Below are 27,454 nucleotides of genomic sequence, written 5' to 3' on the forward strand. Positions count from 1 at the left end.
TTAGAAATTATTGGCATGAAGGGGCCATGCTTGGCAGTGGGCTTGTCCACACTTGCCTTGGGAAAGCCCACTCTTTACTGCTGAATCAGAGCACACATCAATTGGGCTTTTCGTACATTGATGTATCCTCTGATTCAGCTATAAAGAGTGAGTTTTCCCAGGGGAAGTGGTGGGGCAAACAGAAAACCACTTGGTCTCATGTTTTCTAGGCATGAGACAAGCAAAGTGTGGACAAGTCCAGTGTCTTACACCAAAAGGAAGAAAACATTGGGCAAGACACAAATCTCCTAGAGCAGTGGTCTTGAACTGGTGGGTCAGGAGGACCCACTATTAGGTTATGGCCTGATCTAAGGTGGGTCACAACAGCAGTGTTACCATCATGCAAATATATGGCCAAAAAAAGCCATAAGAAATGGGTCCCCAAATGCATGTTTGGCTTGAAGGGGGGTCCTGAATTCGAACAGGTTGAAGGCAACTTAGAGGATGGTTTCATGGAGATATGCATGTGTGTATCATCTGTGATGACCCAAAGCTTAGCGTACCCGGAGTTACTCATTTTTTGGTCACCACACATCAATGAGCGTTTCCAAAACAAAAACTACAGTGGTTTTGAATGGAGAGGATTTCTTCGGTGAGGTCAACGGGGCAGCTTCCCAGTCACCAAGACACATCATACAAAGGAAATTTTGGGGTGCACCTTTAGTTTCCTACCAAGTTTAACAATAAGGCTGCTTCAAACTTTACTGGTGAATAAGGAGCTGGGAAAAACTGTAACTGACTTCAGAATGACATGGAAACGTCCATCATTACATAAGTCACGATGATGGTGGGAATGATTTGCTTTAAGATTATATGTATGGTGTTCAGCAAGTTAGGCCTAAAGGCAATAACGGGCCAGGGCCGACCCATCCATGAGGCAAGGTGAGGCAACCGCCTCAGACAGCAGGATCCACAGAAGCACCAGATTCAGCCTCCAAGAAATGCATCACCCACTGCTGCTGTGGCGCACTCAATGAAGATCCATGCGCTTCTACAGTTCCCTTTTGGTCAATAGGAGGCACTGCTCGTCTCCTCCCTCCATTTTCCGCCTTCCCCCCTTCTTCCCTTGAGGTGGGGGGGCGCCATTTTGTGGTTCGCCTCAGGTAACTGTGGCCCAAGTCAGGTTCTATTATAAGTTCTACGCCACACTGACTTAAATGCATGAGGGAGAAAACGGGAAAAATCATTGCACTGTTACATGTTGAGTGCCAGCAAACATCTAACAAACGATTAACGAAGAAGAACGATAACTTTTAACAAGCGCCTACAAAACACAATGTGCAATTCAATCCATCGCCCTGGCGTCGGGTTCATTGGCCCAGCACCACGCCCATCAACGCCATTCCTCACGTCTATTGGTGGAACTGAGCGGTGCGCCCGCCCTCGCTTTTAAATCTGGGAGATAACAGTTTGTGCTTTTGAAGAGCGGTGTGCTGTTTTTCGGCTTCTTTTTTTTTTTTTTTGGTCGTTTGTTCGAACGCTCAGACTTTCGTTCCGATTGGCTGCGCGAACTCTCCTTCCCCGCCTCCTTAATCCGTATTTCCCTGTTCCGAACGGCGATTGGCCCGGCAGGTAAAGCAGGCCGGCGGGGATTGGTCGCGGCCGTTTGAGCGGGCTGAGGCGACGCTTTTCGAAAGCGCTCTCTCTCTCTCCGTGAAGCGTTTCCTGCCGCCTTTGTCCGGCCTCATTCGCAGCCGCTTGGCTGGGGGAAAGTGGTTGGCTCTGTTCACAGCGCTCGGTGACTGCCAGTCTGAGGGACTCGGCCGCTGCTCCCCTCTCAACGGCCGCTTCCCACCCCCACAATCCCCGCTAGCTCTGTTGTTTCCTCGACACCCCTCGCTCCGACCTGGTCCACCATGGACTTAGAAGACTCCTTTTCCCCGCTCAAGGTGAGTCTCCCCCCCCCCAAAAAAACTTTATTTCACACACCCGCCCTCTTAACGTCTTCCCAGGCCCACGTAACTCAGTATCGACTGAGGGGGTTTTCCTTCAGGACAGCGCCATTAAAATTAAACGGGCCTCAATTAGTGGCGGCCTTTAACCTCTGCCCTGGAGCGTTGGATCCTTCTAATTCATTCTTAATCCCAGCCATCTTACTACTTCTCTATCTTAAAAAAAAAAACCACCGTCTGCATTGATGCCTCCAATTCCCTTGTTTCCTGTTTGTTTGTTTTTTTTGTTTATTTTAGCTTAATATGTGTTACAACAATCCCATCATGATCCGCGGTTCCTTATCTCTAAAAAAAAAAAAAACCCCTCAAAAGAAAAACGTACTGGTTTGGAGGTATATCCTACAGAGACATTACGATGGGGACAGGCTTCTCATGGGAGGGGGTCAGAACCTCAATTCATGGAAGTTCATGGAGCTTTTCAATAATTTTTGTGGATCTGGGAGGGGCAAATTCCTACCCAAATTCACAACAACGTTTGATTGTGGGTGTTTTTGTAGCTTCAGTATATTGCTGATGCTGGACATAATAGGTTTTCTTTCTAGCCAGAGAAAATAAAAACTCGTTTGAATGTGGGGATTAGCATCTCAAAACGTAAGACTATGTTAATGGCTCTTTTGGATTACATGAGAGATCCATCTATTCTAGTTTCATCTTTTTAAGAGTGGGCAGCCAAATATCACAGGCGTGACATGGCGACAACTTCTTTGTCTGAACAGTCTGATGTTCAGAGATAAATGACTTGAATCTCAGGCTTTTGTCTGTAAAAGCCAGCACAATCTTTTATCCCCTTTCTCATCTCACTTTCAGGTGTATGGGATGTTAGGAGAGGGCTTGTACCTTTGGTGGGCTGGCTAAAGTAGGTAAGGGGACTTCCCCTGCATGTAGATAGTCTCAGGAGGAACGTGGTTTCTGCATGTGCTGTAGAAGGAAGTGAGGGGTAGATGGGGCTTCTCAGCGTGGGAATGAAGCCCCTCTAGGAGAAGGAAAACTGATCCTAAACCTCTGCTGCCTTGCGGGATATTTTTGGGAGACGAAAAGGCTAAGGAATAAACCCTGCACAAGTCCCCAAGGAATCTGGATGGTGCCTTGTCTGCCACCTTCCAGCAACTCCTGCAGCCAAGCAGGTGTCAAAGGTATTGCTCTGTTTTCCTTTGGACCGCATCAGCAAGACCAAGAGGGGTCTAGTCATATTTTTATGTGGAAATTGTTCAGTTTGGTTATGTAGTTTTTAATGTGTTTTACTTATTTTTATGACTGCTTTGCTTTATTTGAAATTATGTAAATCTTTTCATATTGTAAGCCGCCTTGAGCATTGTTTTAACTGTGGAAAGGCGGCATGCAAATAAAATGGTGATGGTGATCTGGGCCGCCCAGGACCTCCATAAACACTGACCAGATGTGCTCCTTGCGGAGGTCACTTCAGTGCTTCTAACTCAACAGTTTGACTTCACCCCCCAAATGTGCAATCTGTCTCTTGAGACAGATGCCTACAATATCTGTTTGTATTCCTTCTTTCAAAACTAGCTTGGTGGTAAATTCATGTCTTGTGTGTTTTTATTTCCATCCTAGCATTGCTGTTACAGAAACCCACAAAGTTAGCTCATTTATGCAGTGACTTACGATGTTTTCATTTTGCTTCCATTCAGCCAGTAGATGCAAACCCTAAAGTGAGTAAGATCACGGATGGAGATTCAAAAAAGAGGCTATCTGTTGAAAGAATATACCAGAAGAAAAGCCAGCTGGAGCATATATTGCTTCGGCCTGATACCTACATTGGCTCTGTGGAACAAGTGACTCAGGTAAAAAGCTTTTTGTTTGGGGAGTTAAGGTAGGGATTGCAAATAAAGTTCTAGTACAGTGGTGCCTCGCAAGACGAAATTAATTCGTTCTGCGAGTTTCTTTGTCTTGCGGATTTTTCGTCTTGCAAAGCACGGCTATTAACAGCTTAGCGGCTATTAGCGGCTTTAAGAAAAAGGAAACAAACTCGCAAGACGTTTTCGTCTTGCGAAGCAAGCCCATAGGGAAATTTATCTTGCGGAATGACTCAAAAAACGGAAAACTCTTTCGTCTTGTGAGTTTTTCGTCTTGCGAGGTACCACTGTATCACAATGCAGAGCTTAGACTGTTATAATTTGGGGAGTTGAGAGGGTGATTTTTCCACAACTGTATTCCAAGGTCATGGCATCTTAGGACACTTCCAGTCAGGCCACATGGCTTATGGGAATCACTGGACAATGCTGACCTTGTGCTCACTGAATGAGCAGAGTAAAAGTGTCTGCTTTTTACTGAATATCTTCTTATTTTTAATTATCTTTTCAGCAAATGTGGGTGTTTGATGAAGATATTGGACTGAACTGCAGGGATGTTACCTTCGTACCTGGCCTTTATAAAATATTTGACGAAATCCTAGGTATGGTGAGAGCAACATCTTTTAGTCCCAGTGGATTGAATTACAGAGGAATTGCAATTGATGTTAAGTTGGCTTGGGGAATTTTCTGGCTTATCCACAAGCTCAGTACTTTAGCAAGTTGCTACCATAGCCATAAAATGGGAATTGCAGTACTGTAGTGAATGGCACAACCACAAATGCAGTTAACTTAATGCCAAGCTAAGAAATATCATTAAGTACTTCATTTTTTACTAACAAGCTTTGTTCGTGTTTTCATTTTTTTTCAGTCAATGCTGCTGATAACAAGCAGAGAGATAAGAAGATGTCATGTATCAAAGTTATGATTGACCCGTAAGTCCTATTCAAATCCTCTCTGGTAAACTATTTTAAGAATTGCAGGCTTAGATTGCCCCCTGTTGTCTGTTGCTCATTTTTGCAGAATTTGTATATAAATATGACTTTCATGTCAGTTATTTATGATGGGCTTAGTTTTGAATTCTGTATTTGTAAACAAACCCAATAGTGGGTTTGCAGCTGAAAATCATAAGGTGAATAAGAATCTTGTTTGGGGACTTTAGAGATGAGAAATTTCTGGAGCAGTGGGCAGGCGGTCATTTCTTACTAACACTTGTGTAGAATAGGGAGCTAATTCCATTAACGGAGGTTTTTTGTGTTCCTGATTCATAAAGAGTTTGGTTTCTTTTTCTAGAGAGAATAACACAATCTCTGTGTGGAACAACGGAAAAGGGATTCCTGTTGTAGAGCACAAAGTAGAGAAAGTCTATGTGCCAGCTCTTATTTTTGGACAGCTTTTAACCTCCAGCAATTACGATGATGATGAGAAGAAAGTCACAGGTAGAGGAAAACCTTAATAGAAAATATTAACCAGCTGGGAAATTATGTCTTAAGGGACTAGCCCTATTGAAAAACCTGTCTCTTCACTACAGCTTTGCCTCTTTCATTATGTGCAGAAGAGTGGTTGAAGGATAAAGAAGAGTTGATTTAATATGCATTATTTAAAAATATGTAACCCATGTTTTACAATTCCCCGGTTTCCTGAAAGCAGTATACTGGACAAGTTATGCTAACTTCCTACTGTTGAGCTAAAGGCAAGAGTTGAGGTATACATGAGGGAACTGAAGTTTCAAAGTGCCTCATGGTACCAACCCTTAGTGGCATAGAACAATACAGTGGTGCCTCGCAAGATGAAATTAATTTGTTCCGCGAGTTTTTTCTTCTTGCGAGTTTTTCGTCTTGCGAAGCACAGTTTCCCATAGGAATGCATTGAAAATCAATTAATGCATTCCTATGGTCAAAAAAAGTCCAAACAAAGCCAAATTTGGTACAAAAAGAGTTTATTAAGTGCTCTTTAAAGTCACACATACTGTAAAGAGCATTTCAAAAATTGAAGGAACAATAATTTAAGTTTCTAAACATGACAGAAAAGCATTTAAAAATCACCAAAGTGTACATACTGTACTGCAAAGAAATCCAAGAAAACACACCAAACCTTCAAAAACATTTCCTTGACTCCCCAGCCACCCACCACACAGAAATCCAAACCCAGAAATCTTTTTTTTCACCAACAGCAGAGTGGCCCAATGGTCACAAAAAATCATAAAAATGCAGAAAAAAACACACAAGCATCCAGATTCTTGCAAACCCCTTCTCAACAATTCCCTGACCCCCCCAGCCACCCACCATACAGAAATCCAAACCCAGAAATCTTTTTTTTTAACAACAGCAGAGTGGCCCAATGGTCACAAAAAATCATAAAAATGCAGAAAAAAACACACAAGCTTCCAGATTCTTGCAAACCCCTCCCCAACACCAAGTCCTAGAATCCCAAACACCCCAACCCAAAATCCAAAAACCCCCAAAAAAGTTTTAAAAGTTTTAACTTACCAAATGGCTGCAAAAGAAGTTTTGGAAAAGCTTCAAAAATCACCAAAGTCTTCAAAAACCTCAAAAAAGGCTACCACACTGCGTGCTATGAGTTGCTCCTCGAAGTCAAGTCGCAACTGCACCTCTTCAAGCAATGCACCCTGGGTATTAACGGTTTTAAGAAAAAGGAAACAAACAAACTTGCAAGACGTTTCCGTCTTGCGAAGCAAGCCCATAGGGAAATTCGTCTTGCGAAGCAACTCAAAAAACGGAAAACTCTTTCGTCTTGCGAGTTTTCCGTCTTGCGAGGCATTCATCTTGCGGGGCACCACTGTACTGATATTACAGGGAAGGATATAGAAATGGGCCACATATGTGGGCTTTCTTGTTGGAAGGTTTGAATGCTGAGTTTTAATCCCACTTGAAACAACAAATCTTTAAGATTGCAGCCTTGTGTATACCTGCTTGGGAGTAAGCTTTTAGTGCCCTCATTGGGACTTATTTCTGAGTAAACATGCCTAGGATTGGGCTGTATACCTCCTAAACTCTGCAAAGCTTCATGGTGTGTAAGTAACTTGATTTGTTTTATACATTGTTTTAGGTGGCCGAAATGGTTATGGAGCAAAACTCTGCAACATCTTCAGTACCAAATTTACTGTGGAAACTGCATGCAGAGAATATAAGAAGCACTTTAAGCAGGTACATGGAACCTTGTAAGGATAGGTATTGTGCGCTTTTAAGATCCTGGCCCAAATGTTATTTGGGTACATACATGGACACATGCGCATGTGCACATTAAACCAACTTCTAAATTTACTCCACATACAGTGGTACCTTGGGTTACATACGCTTCAAGTTACAGACTCCTCTAACCCAGAAATAGTACCTCGGGTTAAGAACTTTGCTTCAGGATGAGAACAGAAATCAGGCTCCGGTGGTGCAGCAGCAGGAGGCCCCATTAGCTAAAGTGGTGCTTCAGGTTAAGAACGGACCTCCGGAACGAATTAAGTCCTTAACCCGAGGTACCACTGTATTGTAAAGGTTCAGGCATCAGCTGGTCAGCATTTTTAGCTGTTGTGCTTGTACATCTTCAGTACCTAACTGAAAATTGCAAAAGTGACTAAGCTAAAAGTAGAGCCCACAAAAAATTATATGCTGTTCTTTGATTAGGAACTATCAGCTGTAGCTAAAGAAATTCATCTAGTTGTTTCTGTACATAAAATTGTAAACTGTTTTCTTCCTCAGACTTGGACTAATAATATGTCTAAAGCTGGAGAGATGAAATTGAAGCACTTTGATGGTGAGGACTTCACATGCATCACCTTCCAGCCTGATCTGTCAAAATTTAAAATGACCACACTGGACAAAGATATTGTGGCTCTAATGTCTCGGAGAGCTTATGATATTGCAGGATCAAGTAAAGGTGTCAAAGTTTTCTTGAATGGAAAGAATCTACTCGTGAGTGAATGACTTTCACTGTTTTTCTTCCCCTTTTTGGCAATGAGGTGTTGGATTGGGATTTGGGGAAACCAGTCTTAAAATGTTTTAGAGTTAATTGGATGGCTATACCCATCTTCACCTAACACGTTAACAAATGAGGTAAAAGCTTTCTGCAAACATTGCAACATACCTATCTCATTTACAGATCAACGGATTCCGCAGTTATGTAGATCTGTATATAAAGGACAAGGTAGATGAAACTGGCAATCTACTGAAAGTAGTCTATGAAGAAGTGAATGATCGGTGGGAAGTCTGTGTAACAATGAGTGAAAAGGGCTTCCAGCAAGTCAGCTTCGTCAATAGCATTGCTACAACAAAGGTAACCAGCTGCAGCTCTGTAGTCTGAATATGTTTAATGTGTCTTGTTTATGGCGAAACAGTTACGGTATTGCTAAATTATAGGAAAACAAATCATCCGTTTAAGAGGGGAGAGAATCTAATATGGTAGCTATTGGATTTGGAAATGAGACCTTAAACCTAACAAGTCTCCTTGATTTATTATAGAAGCATTGTAAATGTTTTTATGGGACGCGGGTGGCGCTGTGGGTAAAAGCCTCAGCGCCTAGGGCTTGCCGATCGAAAGGTCGGCAGTTCGAATCCCCGCGGCGGGGTGCGCTCCCGTTGCTCGGTCCCAGCGTCTGCCAACCTAGCAGTTCGAAAGCACCCCCGGGTGCAAGTAGATAAATAGGGACCGCTTACTGGCGGGAAGGTAAACGGCGTTTCCGTGTGCTGCGCTGGCTCGCCAGATGCAGCTTTGTCACGCTGGCCACGTGACCTGGAAGTGTCTCCGGACAGCGCTGGCCCCTGGCCTCTTAAGTGAGATGGGCGCACAACCCCAGAGTCTGTCAAGACTGGCCCGTACGGGCAGGGGTACCTTTACCTTTACCTTTAAATGTTTTTACTGTATTACATAATACAGTAAATACATAATATTATTGGGGCCATTAGCTTACAGGCCAGATCCATTCTTGAAGCTAGTTTGGAGCTTTTATTCCTCAGCCAATCTATCTCTATCTAATTAATTACTAGATATAGCAAGGGTGGAGAACCTGTGGACCAGATCCTGAGCTTCCCCCATAGGCCATTTTGACAAGTTAATGAGGCTGTCTGCTTGTCAGTCACGTGACTGTTGCATGTCCATGAAGTCAGATGAGTGACCTTCAAAGGAAAGGATTTGGAGTATGTTCCAATCATTTCCTTTTTTTGCAGTCCAGCTTGAACTCAAGTCAGGCTGATCAGCAGGAATTGGCTCCATCCAGGAGCTCTAATTTCAGAGCTGCTGAATACAAATCCTGCTTGCCAAGGCACACACTTTAAGACTCCCCAAACGCATGATATGTTGTGGTAGGCTCTCCTTGAAACTTTTATTAATTCTTGGATTTTCTTTTCGTTATAGGGTGGTAGACATGTAGACTATGTTGCTGACCAGCTTATCGCCAAACTCATTGACATGGTAAAGAAAAAGAACAAACTTGGAGTGTCAGTGAAGCCTTTCCAGGTATAAATCTCAGATTTCGCTGTTTAAGCGTAGGCTTCTTAGACCTCATTTTGAAAGTTTGCCTCTTTGCTGTCTTACAGCACCCTACAATTCTAGTTGCAGATTAGGCAATAGTTTTAACAGAAAAATTCCTTAAATAAAAGCATTGCTAGATGCTAAGGTAGATGGACCTCTTGTACCTTTAATTGTTAGATAGAAAATGGAACATTGTTATATAAAACTTACCTGATACAGCTTTTGTTACCTGTGCCCGAGAAGCTCAACTTGGTAAAAATGCTGCTTCCTACATGCTAGTTATTTTTGTTCTCCCATCTTGTTTGAAGGCATCTTGCTTCACACACCCCTCCCCACCATCACTTTTTAAATAAACTTCTTTTGGAAAACAATTTCCATAACCTGGGAATAGATTCTACTAAATGCCAAGTTAGTCAACTTAATTAACAACATGGGTACATATCACATTTGCAGCTGGGGAAATTTGAGAGATGAGGTTGTCCAATAAACTAAACATTAGTAGTTTATAACACCTCCATTTAATTCTAGGTGAAGAATCACATGTGGGTCTTTGTAAACTGCTTGATTGAAAATCCAACTTTTGACTCCCAAACAAAGGAGAACATGACCCTTCAAGCAAAGAGCTTTGGCTCAACATGCAAGTTGAGCGAAAAGTTTATCAAGGGGGTAAGTGCTGTAGGTGCATTGTGTTGTCATCTGTTTAATTGTTTTGGAGATGTCTTGAGCTGGAATTGGGTGCAAAACAAACTGAGAAGCAAAAAAGACTTCAGCCTTATGTTTTGTATCATATTTGCTTCTACAGACAGCTTTTTCTTTCTTTCTAGGTAAGCAGTTGTGGCATAGTGGATAACATTTTGAACTGGGTGAGATTTAAAGCCCAGGCTCAGCTGAACAAGAAATGTTCTTCTGTAAAATACAGCAGAATTAAAGGGATACCTAAACTAGATGATGCCAATGATGCTGGTATGTATCGCAGTATGGTTACAAGCATAAAAGCCTTTTGATACTTTTTAGAAGTTAAATACCCTTCTGTACAGGAACCCAGATTCCTGACCAGTGGTGGCAACTGGCCTGATTGATGATTAAGGACTTAGAGAGAGAAAGGACTGACAGCTTTGCTTCCACATAAGCTGCAGTTTGGGAAAGAGCCATATCCTTCCTTCTGTGCATATAGAGCTTTCTTTCATCATGGGTAAAGCTGCTGTCTGTTGTCTTGCCCAATACTCTATGCTTTTGCTAATTGTGCCTGACTGAAACATGAGACAGATCTACTCTTGCAATCAGAAACTTGACAGCCAGTCCTGATTAAACAGGATGAGCATGTAGGTAAATGGAGTTGTCTGGATTAAGGTGCTCAATTCTCATTCCAGGGAGCAAGAATTCTACCAGCTGTACCCTTATTCTGACAGAAGGTGATTCAGCTAAAACTCTAGCTGTTTCTGGTCTTGGAGTTGTGGGCAGGGACAAATTTGGAGTGTTTCCTCTCCGTGGAAAGCTGCTGAATGTTCGGGAAGCCTCCCACAAACAGGTGAGTTGGCAATACTTTGCAAACTCCATCATGGATCTTACTTGGCCTTGATTTGCTTTAGGTATTGTATATAAAAGCTGTCAACTGTTTTCTAAATTGTAACAGGAAAGAGATTGCGTTTCCAACCTTGTCACAATGGAAGCTGTTGACAAGGACAACTTGTGCTCTGCTCAGTGGATACTCACTGGATTGTGAGGTGCAAAATCTGCTTGGTTAAAGTGCTTTTAAAATGAGTTAAGCGCTTTGAGCCTAGTAACCTATGGCTCAGGTATCTCCAACCATTTCAGACTCAGGACCCACTTTTAAACTAAACATACATTTGGGGGCCCATTTCTTAAATATTTTACCATATATTTGCCTGGTGCTGGTGCTCCTATTGCAACCCACTAGTGGATCCCAATTTGCCTGTTGTGGATCAGACTTCTAGACAAAAAGGGGTTGAGCCAAGTTTAAAAGCAAGATATCAATATCTGTCTAAATGGGCAGCAGGATCCATAAATTGATAGTTCATGCACTGAATCTTAGGGACGCGGGTGGCACTGTTGTCTAAACCACTGAGCCTCTTGGGCTTGCCGATCGGAAGGTCAGCGGTTCGAATCCCCGCAACGGGGTGAGCTCCCGTTTCTCGGTCCCGGCTCCTGCCAACCTAGCAGTTTGAAAGCACGCCAAAAAGTGCAAGTAGATAAATAGGTACCACTCTGGCAGGAAGTTTCTGTGCGCTGCTCTGGCTTCGGTGTTCCGCTGCGCCACATGACCCAGAAAAACTGCCTGTGGACAAATGCCGGCTCCCTTAGCCTGTAAAGCAAGATGAGCGCCGCAACCCCAGAGTCGCCTGCGACTGGACTTAACTGTCAGGGGTCCTTTACCTCTCCCCCCCCCCCCCACTGAATCTTAAAGAGAAAAACCAATCCTTTTCAGATAATGGAGAATGCTGAAATCAACAACATTATCAAGATAGTTGGCCTGCAATATAAGAAGACCTATGATGATGAAGAATCACTAAAGAGTCTGCGTTATGGGAGAATAATGATAATGACAGATCAGGTCAGTCTTATTCTCATGGGCAAGCATATCTCCTGCCAACAGTAACAGTACAAATATTTTGTTTGCACATGTGGCTGATAAAATAGTTAAACTATAAGGGTTGGGGGTATATGAGTTGTTAGTGGAGCGGTAGTACCACTGGTGGGGGACATGTGCTCCTTCTGGGGTAGTTTTGTCCACCTTTGGTCCCTACCCTGCACTCAGCTTCTAAGAACCACAGGTGAAAGCTATCAGCATGGAACAGTACTTATCTTTATTTACCACACCTCTGTATTGCTTTATAACTCAAAATTTCTAAATAAAACAAATTTTAATTGTTAATTTTATTATGAAAATTAAAAAATGAAGCAACAATAAATGCACACTTCTAGTTACATCCCAAATGTCTGATGGAGCACCTTTAAAAGAAACCTGAAGAAAGACTGGAGGTGGGCCCTTTAAGGGAGTGTTTTAAACACCTATCAATGGAGTTGTTCCATCATGTAGCCCACCTTTTGCTACGTTGGACCTGCTCTCCTTTATTTAATCCTTTCCATGTACAGATCCAACTGAATATGTAAGAATGTCCCTTGACTCAACCTTAGTGAGTTAGAACTAGTCCAAGGCCAAGTGTTTGATCATACTGGTAATCGTAATCAGTTGTTGGCTAGCATTGGTCTCTGAAAAGATGGGTGCTGCATGCTCTTGAGTTCTACTTTCACATTGCCAGTAGCTAAAATTTGTCTTCTGAAACACTTTAGGATCAAGATGGTTCTCACATCAAAGGCTTGCTTATTAACTTCATACACCATAACTGGCCATCTCTTCTGAGACACCGTTTCCTGGAAGAGTTCATTACTCCCATTGTAAAGGTAAGCTTGCTCTCTCCCCTCCTCCCCCCCCCCCACTTCCTGAGTGACCACTTGAGCCAGCTGAGAATATTCCCCCAAATTCCACTGGTTAAAATCTTAGGTCTTAAAATGCTTTCCCATTGTTGCTTATTACTTCAAACTAGGTTTCCAAAAACAAAGAGGAGATTTCTTTCTATAGCATTCCTGAATATGAAGAATGGAAAGCCAGCAATCCTAACTACAAAAACTGGAAGATCAAGTACTACAAAGGTTTGATTAAAACTATTTTTAACACAGCTAACTTGAATCATATGAGAAGTGTTGGGAGTCTGCTAGATAGTTAAGACTAGTAAACAGCCTCCGAGGAAACATGAAATATTCCATGTAAACTCTGGCAGAAAAAGCAATTGAAGGGCTTTATCTATAACCACATTTCCAGATTCTATGTAGAAAAGACAAAGAATGTGAAGGGGATAACTTGGAGCACTTAACTTACCCTAAGCAACCCCAAGGTCAGCTGAAAGTACTCTTGGCAATACCTTTGCTATACAGGCAGTGACCATTTTGCGAGGAGGTTCCCCCACATGTCAGCCAAACACACATAAGCCTGCCTCATTTCACCCTCCATTTTGTCCAAAAGGACCCACACATTGCTGGTCATGCAACAATTGGATTCACCCAAAATAGTCTCCGCCTATAGTAACATAAACAGTTGGTGTTCTGTTTGGAACTCCCTTATCCTGGGGGCAGGGGTCTACCAGAAACCTAATATATTTTTATATATTGTATGGACTGGCATTTTGATTGCCAAAGATTCAACAAATAAGGTACTTACCTAACATTTTTGTGTCTGCTAGAGAGAGCTATGATAAGCTTACACTAGACATACCTGAAAAAGGAATCCCACTTTTGTACTTAAACCACTTTCCCTGCTGCAGTTCTTTCGAAACAGCTTTCTTCTTCCTCTTTGTAGTGTTCCATATTGGGTTGATGCACTGTTTAATATTGGACCTGGACTGCAGTTGTAGATGATATAAAGAAAATAAACTGCATAGCATGGCACCTAATAGCTATGGGATACTAACTCTCCAGCCTTTGGTTTGTTTTTTTTATCTCAGGGGTGGCTAACCTGTCATCCTCCAAATGATGTTGGTTTCCCATCAACCCAAACCAGCATTGCAATGATCAGGATGATGCGAGTTTGGAATCCAACAATATGTGCGAAAGGTTAGCCACCCCAGATTTATGTAAATGTGCATTGCTTCAAGATATATATAGAGAGAGACTTGTACACGCAGTGGAGAATGTCTTAAGTTGCCTAGGTTTTATTTGAGGATCTTAGTGGTGTTATCTGTTCTTAATCTCTCTAGGTCTGGGTACCAGCACAGCAAAGGAAGCGAAAGAGTACTTTGCAGAGATGACAAGGCACCGAATACCTTTCAAGTATTGTGGCCCTGAAGATGATGCTGCGATTACTCTGGTAACAAAATTGCTCCTATCCTCTATTGCTTGGGGATTACACCTGCAAAATAGTTTGGCAATAATCATTATCTGCTTTTAAAATGTTGAGTGATCCTACCAGAAATAAGCCTTTCTCTTTTTTAAAGTTGGAACTATCTGATATATCCATATATGTCCCTGGACAAATGTGTCAAGAATTCTGCTCAATATTGATCCAGAGCAGATTCTAACATATAGTTAGAGTAAAAAAGACTTAGACACATTGCAGGATTTCAAAAAGAAGAAGAAAAAAGACCAGAGGCAATTAATATTTCATCCATCAGAGCTTTCCTGCTACTGAAGGCAAATGTGCATAAGGTCACAAATCAGATACATCTGGATTAGCACTATCCATAAGATAAGTTGCAGCAGGTTTAACTTAAACTTACAATAAGACTAAAACCTTAACACTAAGCATGCTATGTAAAGAACACCACACCAGAAGGAAAGAGAAAGGGTGAGACCCAGGCTCCTTCTGGCCTATTACTATAGTCAGCATGACCTTGAGTGAATAACAGAACGAGTTTAAACCAGCTGTTCAGCTTCTCTGAAGGAATATCCCAAACATCAGGAGCCTTCTGCTTGTTTCTAGGCAGAATAGAAACTTGTGTGTCAGCTAGAAGCTTCCCGCTTGCATCATGCAGAGAAGCTTCCGGAGTCAATTAGAATAAACAAGAGCACTACATTTTAGATAGCCTGGAAACAAATGTTCAGAAACTTCTGGTAGCTGAATCTGGCCATTTCCCATCATTAAACACCAGCAAAGTTTGGAGAATGTCTTTCTGGCATGTGATAGCCCATCATTTTGGGGGCAGGAGAGCAACTTCAAGATTTTATGGCAGTTAAATTGACAGTGAAGTGAGGGGAAACCTCATCAATTACCACAGCTGTACATATTTGCATTATGGTTGGCTGCAATGTGTAGATAAGCCCTCTAACTCAACGGGCTTCCAGGGTGTCTGACTGTATTTGTCCATATTCCTGAATTCCTGATCTTGAATGTCTCTTGATTTAAGCTGGATCCAGTCATTAATTTGACTTTACTAACTTCTCTTAGTGGACTTTGGTACTGTCCATCTCTGAGAGAGAGTTCTAGACTGGCAACCCAAGCCTGTGGGTAATTTAGTGGAAACTGAGAAGAATTTAAATGGCTTCAGTAAGTGTCAATTTTTTTATCACTCTCCATCCCAGGCTAGTCTGAGTTAATCATTTTTTTAATGTCCTAGGCCTTTAGCAAAAAAAAGGTTGATGACCGAAAGGAGTGGCTGACAAACTTCATGCAAGATCGAAGGGAGAGGAAGCTTCATGGCCTTCCAGACGTGAGTTGCCATTAGAGCAGCATGGGATTCTCACTACATGGTTTGGGGAAGGACTAGTTCAATGGCAAAACACATGCTTCACACGCAGAAGGTCCAGGATGAATCCCTAGCATTGGCAGGTTGCAGGAAACTTGAGAGAGATTTCTGCCTGGATCCCTGGAGAGCTGCTACTAGTTAGAGGGAACAGACCAGATATAAGGCACCTTCTTAAAAGACTAATGTTTTTGACAGTCAAGCATTATTTCAGTAGTTGGCCTGGGGTTAATGCACTGTGGGTAAAATGCAGGACAATAGAGCAGTCACTTTTGTTTTCACTGCTTTGGAGCTAAGTGAAAGTTTGCTTCCAAACACAAATAACAGTTGGAGGGTGGTAGGGTGGTGATTTTCCTTAAGATTGCAGCTGGTTAAAGGGACGGAGGGTTAAATTATGTCACCATAGCCCTGATCAGATCCATCTGTGTTTTTGCTTTAAAAACTGTCACATTTAACACCATGTGTTGCTTTGCCCCTCAGTGAAAGGGTAAGGAGGAGGAAGCTTGTTTTATGGTGTGGTAATGGATTAGAATGGAAGTAAAGGAGGAAGGGCTAAAGTGTCGCTAGCATATAACCATTGAAGTTTCCTGCAATTTCTTCCTGTGCCCTCTTGAGCTCAGAGTTTGTTGCATGCATGTTCATCACTGTACAACAACAAATACCCAGTTGCCAGGGCTAAACACAGACCAAGCTTTTCACAGCGGTTGTCATATTAAAACATAATACCTCAATGCAGGCAGTTAACATTTTCACTTGGGATTCAGCAGTGATGAGCTCAAATGATGACTGCATTGCTGGATCTGCCCTTTGCTAGCAGTTCTCAGTATCTATATATGTTTGCATCAGAGTATATTGTTTCCTTTGTGCTATGATGGGGATGACACTTGAAGGCTACTATAGTAGAGGCAGCAGTTTTGAAGGTTTGATAACTTAATCTTGCTTTGTCACTCGTAGGTTTACTTATATGGCAAAAGTACAAATTACCTGACCTACAATGATTTTATCAACAAAGAACTTGTCCTCTTCTCAAATTCTGACAATGAGCGATCCATCCCATCACTGGTTGATGGTAAGTTATCTGTTATACTTCTTCATAATCTAAATCAAGTTTCCTATTATTTCAAACATAGTTCCCCTTACAAACATAGCTGTCATTTTATTAGCAGACCCAGGCAACAAGGGCAGGTTGAGCAGGGGAGGACATAATAATAACAACAGGTGTAAAAGTATAATAATTTTATTTTGAACACTCCTGCTTGAAGCAGAATTCAGAGTACAGTATTTGAAAATGTAAACTACTTTAATTATTTGCTGTGATATAAGGTGGGTGGGTGAGTGTATAGAAAACCAGTGGTAAGAGAACAAAAATAGCTTACTGCACTTCTGTTTGCAGCTAAGTATTCAAAGTGATGCAGCATTGGAGGGAGTTTGGGGGTTTTTTGTCCTACTTTTCTACTAATTTATCCAATCAGCCTGTACAGTAAAAAAACAAAATACATCATAGGAATAAAAATATATATATCAATAACCACTAAAATGTGGGAGCAGCATTTGTCTATAGGCACCAAACTTATCAAAGTTTCCAGGGAATCTGTTGAGTGCTGAACTGGCATCCTTGCCTTAACTGAGAGGTGTTGGTTATCGAAGGAAAGAAGCCTATTGCTTGACTTGAAGCAACCTGCTTATTCTTTTCAGGACTGAAACCAGGTCAGAGGAAAGTTCTGTTCACATGCTTCAAACGAAATGACAAGCGGGAAGTGAAGGTTGCCCAGTTGGCTGGATCAATAGCTGAGATGTCCTCTTACCACCATGGAGAGGTAGTTAAAATGCGGGTGGCGATTGGGCAAGTAATGGCCATGAGCTGCCAAGGAAGCAGTACTACTGCTCAAACAGTGTTTACATAATCAAACTTGTATTTGTTGTGGCTTTATAGTTACAATGATATTGATGTTATTAAATGTCAACCCTGCTCTGTCCCAAATGGTCTGAGCAGCATGCACAAACGCTTAAAGCGTCTGTCAGTTTCTGTTCTTCTGGCCGATGTTTGTGGCCAGTGTAATCTTGCCTTTGCAGCACTATTTCTTCAGTCCCAGGATGGTGGCCTTGTCCCTCTTTTAAAAGGAGATGCTTTCAGCTTCAGTTTGTTATGTTTTGGTTTCAGAACTCACTGATGATGACCATCATCAATTTGGCTCAGAATTTCGTGGGCAGCAACAACCTCAATCTGCTTCAGCCCATTGGCCAGTTTGGCACCAGGCTGCATGGTGGGAAAGACTCTGCCAGCCCTCGATACATCTTCACAATGCTCAGGTTAGCAACTCACTGTCCAACTTCTGCTTTCTTGGCTTTGGCTGGGTTGTTTTGAAAGATATAATGGTGGTTTTAACATGTTCCTAAATCTAATCACTATGATAATCTTGATGTAGCATGCCCTACAGCAGGAGGTTTAGCAAGATGGTCCTCTATCCTTCCCAACCTGGCACTTTTCCTGTTTCCAGGATTCCTATCTCAGAACTGTTTTAAGCACAAGCCACTTTATTTTCTAGCTCGTTGGCACGTTTGGCTTTCCCACCAGCGGATGACAGTGTGCTGAAATTTCTGTATGATGACAACCAACGGGTTGAGCCGGAATGGTACATTCCAATCATTCCCATGGTGCTAATCAATGGTGCTGAGGGCATTGGAACTGGCTGGTCATGCAAGATTCCCAACTATGATGTCCGAGAAGTGGTGAATAACATTCGGCGCATGCTAGATGGAGATGAACCACTTCCAATGGTAATGCAAATGTATTGATGGCTAAGTGAAATAGGACTGATCATAAGAGAAATGCTAATTGGCATGTGTGGGGCAAGGGCAGATTGTTGCTTTCTAGCATGATACTCCAGCCATGAGATTTCAGCCCTTGCAAGTTGACAGTGAATGTTTACTCCTTTTGATGAAAGTTTTAGTGACACAGTCTTGAACATTATAAAATGATGAGTAACCTTTGCATTCTGAAGACATCCCTCTTGTTCTTCATTGCCTGCTCTTTTCTCCCAATACAGTGGTACCTCCAGTTGCAAACAGGATCCGTTCCGGAAGTGGCTGCATCCCAAGTAATTCGCAACTGGAGGACCACTTCTGCACATGTGCGAGCGGCGAAACCTGGAAAAATACTTCCGGGTTTGCCGCTTTCACAAACCAAGCCCCAGTGTCCACTGTACAAGTACAACCCTCCAGCAGCAATTCTGCTCTTGTCTTCTTTTCCTACAACACTGCTCTTGTCTGGCCAAATTTGCAAAGGAGTTGAGCTGGTCTTGCTGAATTGGAGTCAGAGCACACTGTACAAACTGCAAAATTGAGTGCTGTTTGGCTTACTCTGTTACAATTCCCTCTCTTTTTTTAAAGCTTCCAAGTTACAAAAATTTCAAGGGGACAATAGATGCGCTGGGACAAAACCAGTACCTTGTCAACGGGGAGGTGTCTATTCTTGATTCGACCACCATTGAAATTTCTGAACTTCCTGTTCGGACATGGACCCAGGTGAGATGTTTAATTTTCTACTATGCTCCTAGAGCTTTCCTGATGAGGTGGGGGAAAGGTACAAACGAAGTACCGACCTCTTGCTTGCTTTCCCCACCCTTAGGTGTATAAAGAACAGGTTCTGGAGCCTATGCTGAATGGCACAGAGAAGACTCCTCCCCTAATAACAGACTACAAAGAGTATCACACTGATACCACAGTCAAATTCATCGTAAAAATGAGTGAGAAGAATCTGGTGGAGGCAGAGGCTGCTGGTCTACACAAGGTCTTCAAACTTCAGACTTCTCTTTCCTGCAACAACATGGTATGTGATAAGTGGGTAGGGAGGGGCTCCATGCAGCCTTCTGAGCCATGATACATACAGGTTTGCCTGGTTACAGACTTCTGGGTTTTTGCTATTTGCTCCAGGTACTCTTTGACCACGTTGGGTGCCTGAAGAAATATGAGACTGCAGAGGATATTCTGCGGGAATTCTATGAGCTCAGGCTGCGCTATTACGGCTTAAGGAAAGACTGGCTTGTTGGGATGTTGAGTGCAGAATCTGCAAAACTGAACAACCAGGCTCGCTTTATCCTCGAAAAAATAGAAGGCAAAATAGTGATTGGTAAGTAGGTATTGCCAGAGCTTACCATGAGCAGTTTCTTATCTTGAAGATGGTAGGGCAGCTGGTTCCACTTCTGAGGCTGGGGCAGGCAAACTCAAATTCATTTTCACTGGAGGAAAAGGCTCTCCTTCCAGAATTCAAACCTGCTTCAGATAGAGAGGCAAGCTTCATTTTCTAAAGATGCACCTTGAAATAAACCGTATACTAATGTTTATTTGTGGACCCCCCTCCCCAAAAAAAGAAATAAAACCAAATTAATCCTGAAGTGATAAAACATGAACTATGCCTTGAGAATAAGGCAGTTGAAAATGGGACAGGAGAATGAAGTTAAGTCAATTTGATTTTGATTTTCTCTACGTGGTATGCAAATTGACCTTGCTCCTTCCTAAGAGAGTGCCCAGATTGCTAAATTGATATACCCATTGATTTTTGGTTGCTTGTTCAACTGGTTTCATTCATTCCATGTGGTGACCTGAAAATGTGTGTGTGGTTTTTTTTTAGAGAATAAACCCAAGAAAGAATTGATACAGGTCCTTATTCAGAGGGGTTATGATTCTGATCCAGTAAAGAAATGGAAAGAGTCTCAACAGAAGGTAGTGTATCTTCAATCTCTTCCTTTTAATTTAGCTGTTCTCCAGATTCTATGTCCTTTGAAGGGGATTCCACCAACCCTACTGCCATGGCAGGTGCTGCAGCACGAAAATAATGCGAGTATTAAATTTCTGTGCCGCTCTTCAGCCAAAGATCACAGGGCAGATTACAGTAAAAATCCCAAATTTACAATATTGAATCATAAAAGGCAATATTTTATTTGGAATTTTGAAACCTGTTAATGTTTATAGTTTTTATTTATGTGTTATGTTTTTCCCCTGTTGTGTATTGCCCTGAGTGTTTTACAAATATCCCAAATAAATCTTAATCCTGAATTTCACACTGTCTTAAGAATGAGTGGCCTTTTTAAGGCAGAAAGACAGCCCTATTGCAGTAGACATGGCTGATGTAGTGGCAGGTAATTCTATCTTTGCCGGGGGGGGGCGTGCTATTGAGTTCAGTATCCCTTTCAGAGAGCAGGCAATGACTGCTGCTTTCCTCAGTCCAAAATAAAGTGCTGGGCAAGAGGTGCATTGCCATGGATAGTGAGCAGCCTCAGCAAACAAATCAACTTTCTCCATTCTAGAGCAATGAAGAGATTGATGAAGAAGAGGGAGACAGTGATAAGGAAACTGCATCTGCTGCAGCCTCTGGACCAGATTTTAACTACCTTCTGAACATGCCTCTCTGGTACCTGACGAAGGAAAAGAAGGATGAACTCTGCAAGCAAAGGGGTGACAAAGTAGGTGAAAGAGCTGTTACGGAGAAACTTGAGAGATGACATTGTTGAAGACTCAAACACACATTCAGCTGTTTCTCCTAAATATTTTCCTCCTCACTGGTTCTTATTAGGAAATGGAGCTGGAAAACCTGAAACGAAAGGCTCCTAATGACTTATGGAGAGAAGATCTTGCTGCCTTTGTTGAAGCTCTTGAAGTAAGTAACTCTGGGGGAAGAGTAGCTGGCCAGTTATTCAGTTTGCAGCCTATTTTGATCCATCATAGCAGTAATCTCTCTTAAGGGTGGGAAGAATGTGAGCGTTCAGCAGAGTTCTGTCATCTCAAAGAATCTGAAACCCCGCAAGTAAGAATGCTGCTGAGGCTGATGGTGGCCAAGGGCTGCCCCAGTGGCAGTTGCCCTCTGGCCTATGCTGATATGAGCATTTTGCTTGCTTGCTTCCTTTGGGGGTGGACTGGGCTTTGGTTACACCAAGATTTAAAATCCCCATGCTGCCCATTCTTGCTTCTGGTTCTTTAGCTCACTTTCTTTCTACCTACCTGCCCCCTCTAGGAGCAAGAAAACAAGGAAAAACAGGATGAGATGGCTGGGACTGCAGGCAAGGCCACCAAAGGGAAAGGAGGGAGGCTGAAAGTACAGAAGCAGCAGCTGCAGGAGATTATGCCCTCTCCACATGGCCGGAGGGTCATCCCCCGTGTGACTGAGGAGATGAAAGCAGGTGCAGAGAAGAAAGTAAAAAGGAAAATCAAGGTAACAGAGAATATTAGCCTCTGTTAAGGGGTATGTGTGCGTGCGCACGCTATTAAAGTGTATTATGCATATGTATATATTCCCACTTTCTTTGATACCTTTGTCCTGTCATTCATTGTATGTATAGTGACCAATTTCCCCCTTTGCTTACCTGTAGAGTGAAACAACTGAGCCTAATGGGATTCAAGAAGAAGAAGGACCAGCATGCGATAAGGAACCATTGACACTTAAACAAAGATTGGCAAAGAAATTTAAAACAGAACCAGGTAACACCTGCTCACAAGTGTCATTCATTTTCTTTGGTAGCTTTTCTTTAGTAGATTAAGCTTCATTTAGGTTTTAAAGATTGTTTGGATATTTGTATTTAGCAAAAAATAATGTGCATATGTAGATGCATCGTCTTTAAGTGCTCAATACTTTTTTCTTTTGGACAGAGCATGCATTGTCTTAAAATTTAGCCAATCTGTTTAACTTAAGGTACCAAGAAACAATCCACACTGCCATTCAAGCCAGTAAAAGAAACAAAGAAAAACTCTTGGTCTGACTCGGAATCAGAGAACAGTGGTGGTGGTGGTGGTGATATGGAGGTTGTGCTGTCTCCTGAAAACATGTCAAGCTGCCCAGCAGAAGGTAGGTTTATGGTTAAAAATGATGTGGGAACTTTTGCTTGATGCTGTACTCTTGCTATAATTAAATTGCCTTTGTTAAATATCCTTGGTTTAATTTTATTTTTTAAAAAAAGGAAAGTTTGGAGCTTTGGAAAAGCGATTAAGAATGTTGATTCTACTTGACAGCATTTTCTAAGGCTACAGTCCTACACACATTTATCTAGTAGTAAGTCCCACCAAACTCCGCAGCATGTACTGAGCTGGCATGTGTAAGGTTGCAGCCTAATTTTCTTCCATTTCTTTCAGCAAAAGCAAAGTGTGTGTCAGATTCAAACCTCAGTGACACTGGTGGTGACATCCAAGAATTGGTTGAGAATGCTGCATCTGATGAACAGAATACTATTTCCATGTGAGTGAAGTACACACAAATACACACAAAATGTAACTCTTGTTAAAGATAAAGGACCCCTGACAGTTCAGCCGCGGATGACTCTGGGGTTGCACTTTACTGGCCGAGGGAGCCGACATTTTTCCAGGTCATGTGGCCAGCATGACTAAGCCGCTTCTGACGAAACCAGAGCAGCGCCGGAAACGCCGTTTACCTTCCCACCAGAGTGGTACCTATTTCTCTACTTGCACTTTGAATTGCTTTCAAACTGCTAGGTTGGCAGGAGCAGGGACTGAGCAACGGGAGCGCACCTTGTCGCGGGGATTCAAACCGCCGACTTTCCAATTGGCAAGCCCTAGGCTTAGTGGTTTAGACCGCAGCGCCACCCGCTTCCCATCTCGTTAGGTTATAATAAAAAATATGCAAAAAAGGTGGCAAGCTACTTGCACTAACCTCATGTTACCACAAAGCTCTTCATAATGGGGTGAAGCAAACAAAAGAAATGAAAAAGTGGGAGGTGTCTGGTTTGTAGGTTTTGTTGTCACTTCAATACCAAGAGCACAGTCCATGCTATTTGTCCATTCAGTCCTATATAGTCTATTTCTATACCATAGGGAGCAAACACTTGGAAATGGGGAGAATTTGCTCCATAGTATGTATTATGTGTTCTAGGAAAGCCAAGGGACATAAAGGCAAAGAAGCCATCAAACCACAAGGGGTACAGAGCACCATCTCAAGTAAGTACCACTCAAGTTTAACATCTATTGTTAACGCAGCCAGGCATCGCTCTTTATTAAAAAATTAATGTTCTGGTGCGTAAAAGTAACAAGATCATACCATAGCTGCATGTGATTAAATCGGTGTTACCATGACTACCAGCAATATGGGACTGCCGTTAAGTGACTTTCTCATTTTTGTATCTCCACCCCCCAGCTGAAAGTAGATAGTTTACTGCAGGGGTCAGCAAACTTTTTCAGCAGGGGGCCAGTCCACTGTCCCTCAGACCTTGTGGAGGGGCCGGACTATATTTTGGAGAGAAAAAATGAATGAATTCCTATGCCCCACAAATAACCCAGAGATGCATTTGAAGTAAAAGGACACATTCTACTCATGTAAAAACATGCTGATTCCCGGACTGTCTGTGAGCTGGATTTAGAAGGCGATTGAGCTGTATCCGGCCCCCGGGCCTTACTTTGACTACCCATGGTTTACCGTTTCTCACTTCATGCAAGAAGCATCTGCTGGCCAATTCCTGCAAGATTTTTTAAAGCCTCAAATTGTATGGAATAAAAGTGCAGAATCACCAGAATTTGAAAAAAGCATACTTTTTATTTTTAGTTTTAATGGGATTTTGTAGTGCATGAAGCTGCCAAAATCACTGCAGTCAGTCCAAGGTTAAGAGCAGCGGTCATTATTGTAATATGACAGATTGCAAGGGCTTAAAAAATGAGAAGGAAATTCCATCTGCATACAAAAGAACTGTCTAATGCTTGCATATTTATGTTTGTGCTGATATTTCCCTGCATGGTCTCTTTTCTTTGCAAGTTCTGTAAACAAAGGGATTTTGAAGCCTTGAGGTATATCTTGTTACATTGTTTTGGAACATTCGGTAGTTTTGCTTACTCCAGAGCTTTCCAAACTGTTTATCACGACACGTTAGTATGTTGGCTGCAGTATGTAGGTGTGTCACACGCTTGTCCTGGGGCTTGAAAGGGGTTTAATAACCTCTAGTTTGCTAGTAAGACTGAATTACTGTGTCATGAAATGAGGCATGCCTAAAAAGTGTATCACCAACATGAAAAGTTTGGAAAGCTCTGGCTTACTCCCTTGTAAAGAAGCAGTGAATATGTTAATCTACATGTTCATCTTAAATCACTCTGAGACCTACTTTTACATTTTTATTAACTCAAGAGGACCACATTTCTGCAGTATCACAGAGGGGCCATTTTTGTCACCATTTTAACTGCCATTTTCTATAGTGCACTTGCTTTTAACTGCTATACTTCTAGCTATCAGATACTTTTTTCTCTGCTTCCATCATTATATTTGCATGAGATTTTTATATTGGTGCATTGCCGTGGGCTACAATATTTGTATCCAGTAGTGTGGCTGTAATTGGAATTCCCTTAGGGAGGTGCAGAGATAGCAAGAGGACTGCAGTCAGTCCATGGGTCTTATGCTGTGCAGGCCTGGCGTTGGGAGCATGTTAATATGTTTGCATAGTCTTTCCCCTTCCCTGTTTCAGAGCTAAAGAGACTCATATCCTTGCCCGTGGATGTTTAAAAGTGGCTTGGTTTGTTCTGTATGCAAAAAAATTCTATACTGAATTTTTCAGTACAGAATTCATGATGTTTAGGGCATGTTAGCTTAGTGGGGACTTTTCTTTATTCAAGTTCACGTTGAGGACTATGATGCAGGCAAACCAGTTGCAGCAGCCTCTTCTCTGCCTGCTACCCTTGATGTGCCAACCAAGCCTGCTCCCAAAAAGAGAGCTCCAGCCAAGAAAACAGCAAAGGTAGCTGAAGGTAAGATTACTACTGATGGTCTGTATGTTAAAAGGTGAGTATTCAGTGGCATTACTATAAGTGCCCCAAACGGTGTTTGGTTCTGGCTTACACTACATAGGTGGAAGCAGAAACTGCATGATGGAGGTTCACGGTTTCACTGATAAGCTTAGAAATTAAGGGTTTGGAAAAGAGAAAGTCAAATCAATTACTCTAGTTCTGTAGTTAGTTCTCCTGCCCACCTAGCAGTTCGAAAGCACGTCATAGTGCAAGTAGATAAATAGGTACCGTTCTGGTGGGAAGGTAAACGGCGTTTCCGTTTGCTGCTCTGGTTCGCCAGAAGCAGTTTAGTCGTGCCGGCCAAATGACCTGGAAGCTGTCTGTGGACAAACGCCGGCTCCCTTGGCCAGTAAAGCAAGATGAGCGCTCAACTCCAGAGTCGTCCGCGACTGGACCTAATGGTCAAGGGTACCTTTACCTACCTTTGCCTATGGTTAATTCTCATGAAATAAATGAAGTAGTAACTGTTACCTTGAAAAGGGATATTATTCTGAAATCCATCAAACCTCTATTGAACATTTCTTCTGCCCCTGGAAGTTAACACATCATTTTTTTTCTTGGAGAGTTAGTGACCATTTTGGGCTGAACATGTCTTATCTTAATAAGCCGAAATATGAACAAGCCAAGATTCCATAGGTTTTTTAGTAGAGCCTATTCCATTGTGGAGTTGTTCACACAATTAAATAGCCATGTTTCTTTCGTGTCGTTGAAGCACATAGTTGTTTCCAGCCTCGACTGACATTTGAAAATGGTGGCTATACTTCAGTTTTATCAACTGTAGTTTAGCCCCTTGTTGGCAATTAACACTGCCTTAACAGTTACCGGAATGAGTTTCTGAAGCAATGGCTTGAAAACATTGTGGTAGATCCAGGTTTTTGTGGGAAAGAAACAGAGATTTCACTGATTCTTTTGCTCTTAGGCAATCAGCCTTCTATTATGGATGCTTTCTCTAAGAAGGCAACCGCAAAACCCAGGAAGGCAACAGCAGCTAAAAGTTCGGGGTCCAGCACGGATGAAGCAGCCTACCAAAAGTGTGCACCTCCCAAGATGAAGAAACCTGCCAAAAGGAAGGTTTCTAGCTCTGATGACTCTGATTCTGACTTTGGCCCAGCTCTTAAAAAAACTACAGCAATTAAGGTTTGTTTGCCCCCATTTTTGTTCTCTAAAATTACTCCCCATCTTTTTTGTTGCCAGTTAAGTATAGAAGGACAATGTCTTTAAGGCATACCTAAATGCCAGAATTGAAAGAGCAAGGGGGGGCGGAGTGCCATAGTTTTAGGGCGCCACTGAGGTCGATTTTGGCATATGGGCAGATACGGGTGTTCTCCATAACCTATAACAAATTCTAAACATTTTTATCAACCATACATGGGCCTCGCACCATCTTGTTCACCTTGAAGTCCTAGCTAAAAGTGTGCATCTGTATATGTTGGTGACTGGTTGTGAGTGCCCTAAACAAGTTAACATGGGGCAAGCCTGCAGTGCTCTGCTCTGCAAGGAAACCATGCCCTTAATAAAATATGTAGCGTTTTATTTCTGGTGTGCTGTGGAATGACGTGCCCTAGGGCCTGTGGCTGAAGTGGTTTCTCCTACATAAACCAGGAATATTAGTCTATCACTCAGAGTGCTTGTAGAGCACTAAAAGTTTTTCTTCCCCACAACTGATGCATTAATGCATCCATGTTCCATAAGGAGGGGCTAGTTGTGGCCATTCCTGAGCCCACATAATGCCTATGAGAGCTAACCAGGCCCACTTTTTTTTCCTTTGCAGAAATCCAAGAATGTTGATGAGTCATTTTCCCTTGAATTAAGCTCAGGTGAGGATTCACCTTTTCCAACTGTCGCACGTGAAAGGTTGGGTCGAGCCAAGAAAGTTGTCCAGTACCTTGAGGAATCGGACGACGAGCTATTGTGAACTGAAAGCACCTTGTTCAAAAATGGGGTGTCTGCCTTTTGATGTTTTAACATTATGTCTGTCCCTGTAAATATTTGACCCTGTTCACTATCATTTTCATCTTAATAAACATTTTTTTTCCATTGGAAGTTGTCACTTAGAAATTCTGCTACTTCTGAATCACCATGTTTGTTTGTTTTTGTGCTAAAGAAAAATACATTGTGGGGAGGTGGAGTACGCAAGTTCACCGTAGCATGTTCT

General features: G+C 42.2%; 1 protein-coding gene across 2 annotated transcripts; it reads left to right on the plus strand.

Annotated features, from left to right (window-relative positions):
* Window positions 1-1,674: 1,674 nt before the first annotated feature.
* On the plus strand, window positions 1,675-27,342 carry TOP2A (DNA topoisomerase II alpha). 2 transcript variants are annotated; one of them, XM_053363212.1, is made up of 35 exons: window positions 1,676-1,928; window positions 3,638-3,790; window positions 4,311-4,401; window positions 4,668-4,731; window positions 5,090-5,235; window positions 6,866-6,963; window positions 7,510-7,722; window positions 7,910-8,083; window positions 9,161-9,262; window positions 9,806-9,943; window positions 10,102-10,240; window positions 10,648-10,805; window positions 11,724-11,849; window positions 12,590-12,700; window positions 12,844-12,949; window positions 14,050-14,159; window positions 15,406-15,498; window positions 16,486-16,600; window positions 17,227-17,348; window positions 17,693-17,841; window positions 18,078-18,309; window positions 18,922-19,056; window positions 19,160-19,360; window positions 19,465-19,660; window positions 20,162-20,253; window positions 20,838-20,993; window positions 21,104-21,187; window positions 21,542-21,739; window positions 21,897-22,005; window positions 22,217-22,369; window positions 22,654-22,756; window positions 23,408-23,472; window positions 25,129-25,260; window positions 26,219-26,436; window positions 27,071-27,342. In XM_053363212.1, the coding sequence occupies exons 1-35, from the start codon at window positions 1,896-1,898 to the stop codon at window positions 27,212-27,214; spliced, it is 4,659 nt and encodes a 1,552-aa protein (XP_053219187.1). In that variant the 5' UTR covers window positions 1,676-1,895; the 3' UTR covers window positions 27,215-27,342. The 2 variants fall into 2 exon arrangements, with proteins under 2 accessions (XP_053219188.1, XP_053219187.1); XM_053363213.1 differs by lacking the exon at window positions 26,219-26,436 and having other exon boundaries at window positions 1,675-1,928; window positions 27,071-27,227.
* Window positions 27,343-27,454: the final 112 nt, after the last annotated feature.

Source organism: Podarcis raffonei, chromosome 13 (genome assembly GCF_027172205.1).
Source record: "Podarcis raffonei isolate rPodRaf1 chromosome 13, rPodRaf1.pri, whole genome shotgun sequence".
In the NCBI taxonomy this organism is placed as follows: domain Eukaryota; kingdom Metazoa; phylum Chordata; class Lepidosauria; order Squamata; family Lacertidae; genus Podarcis; species Podarcis raffonei.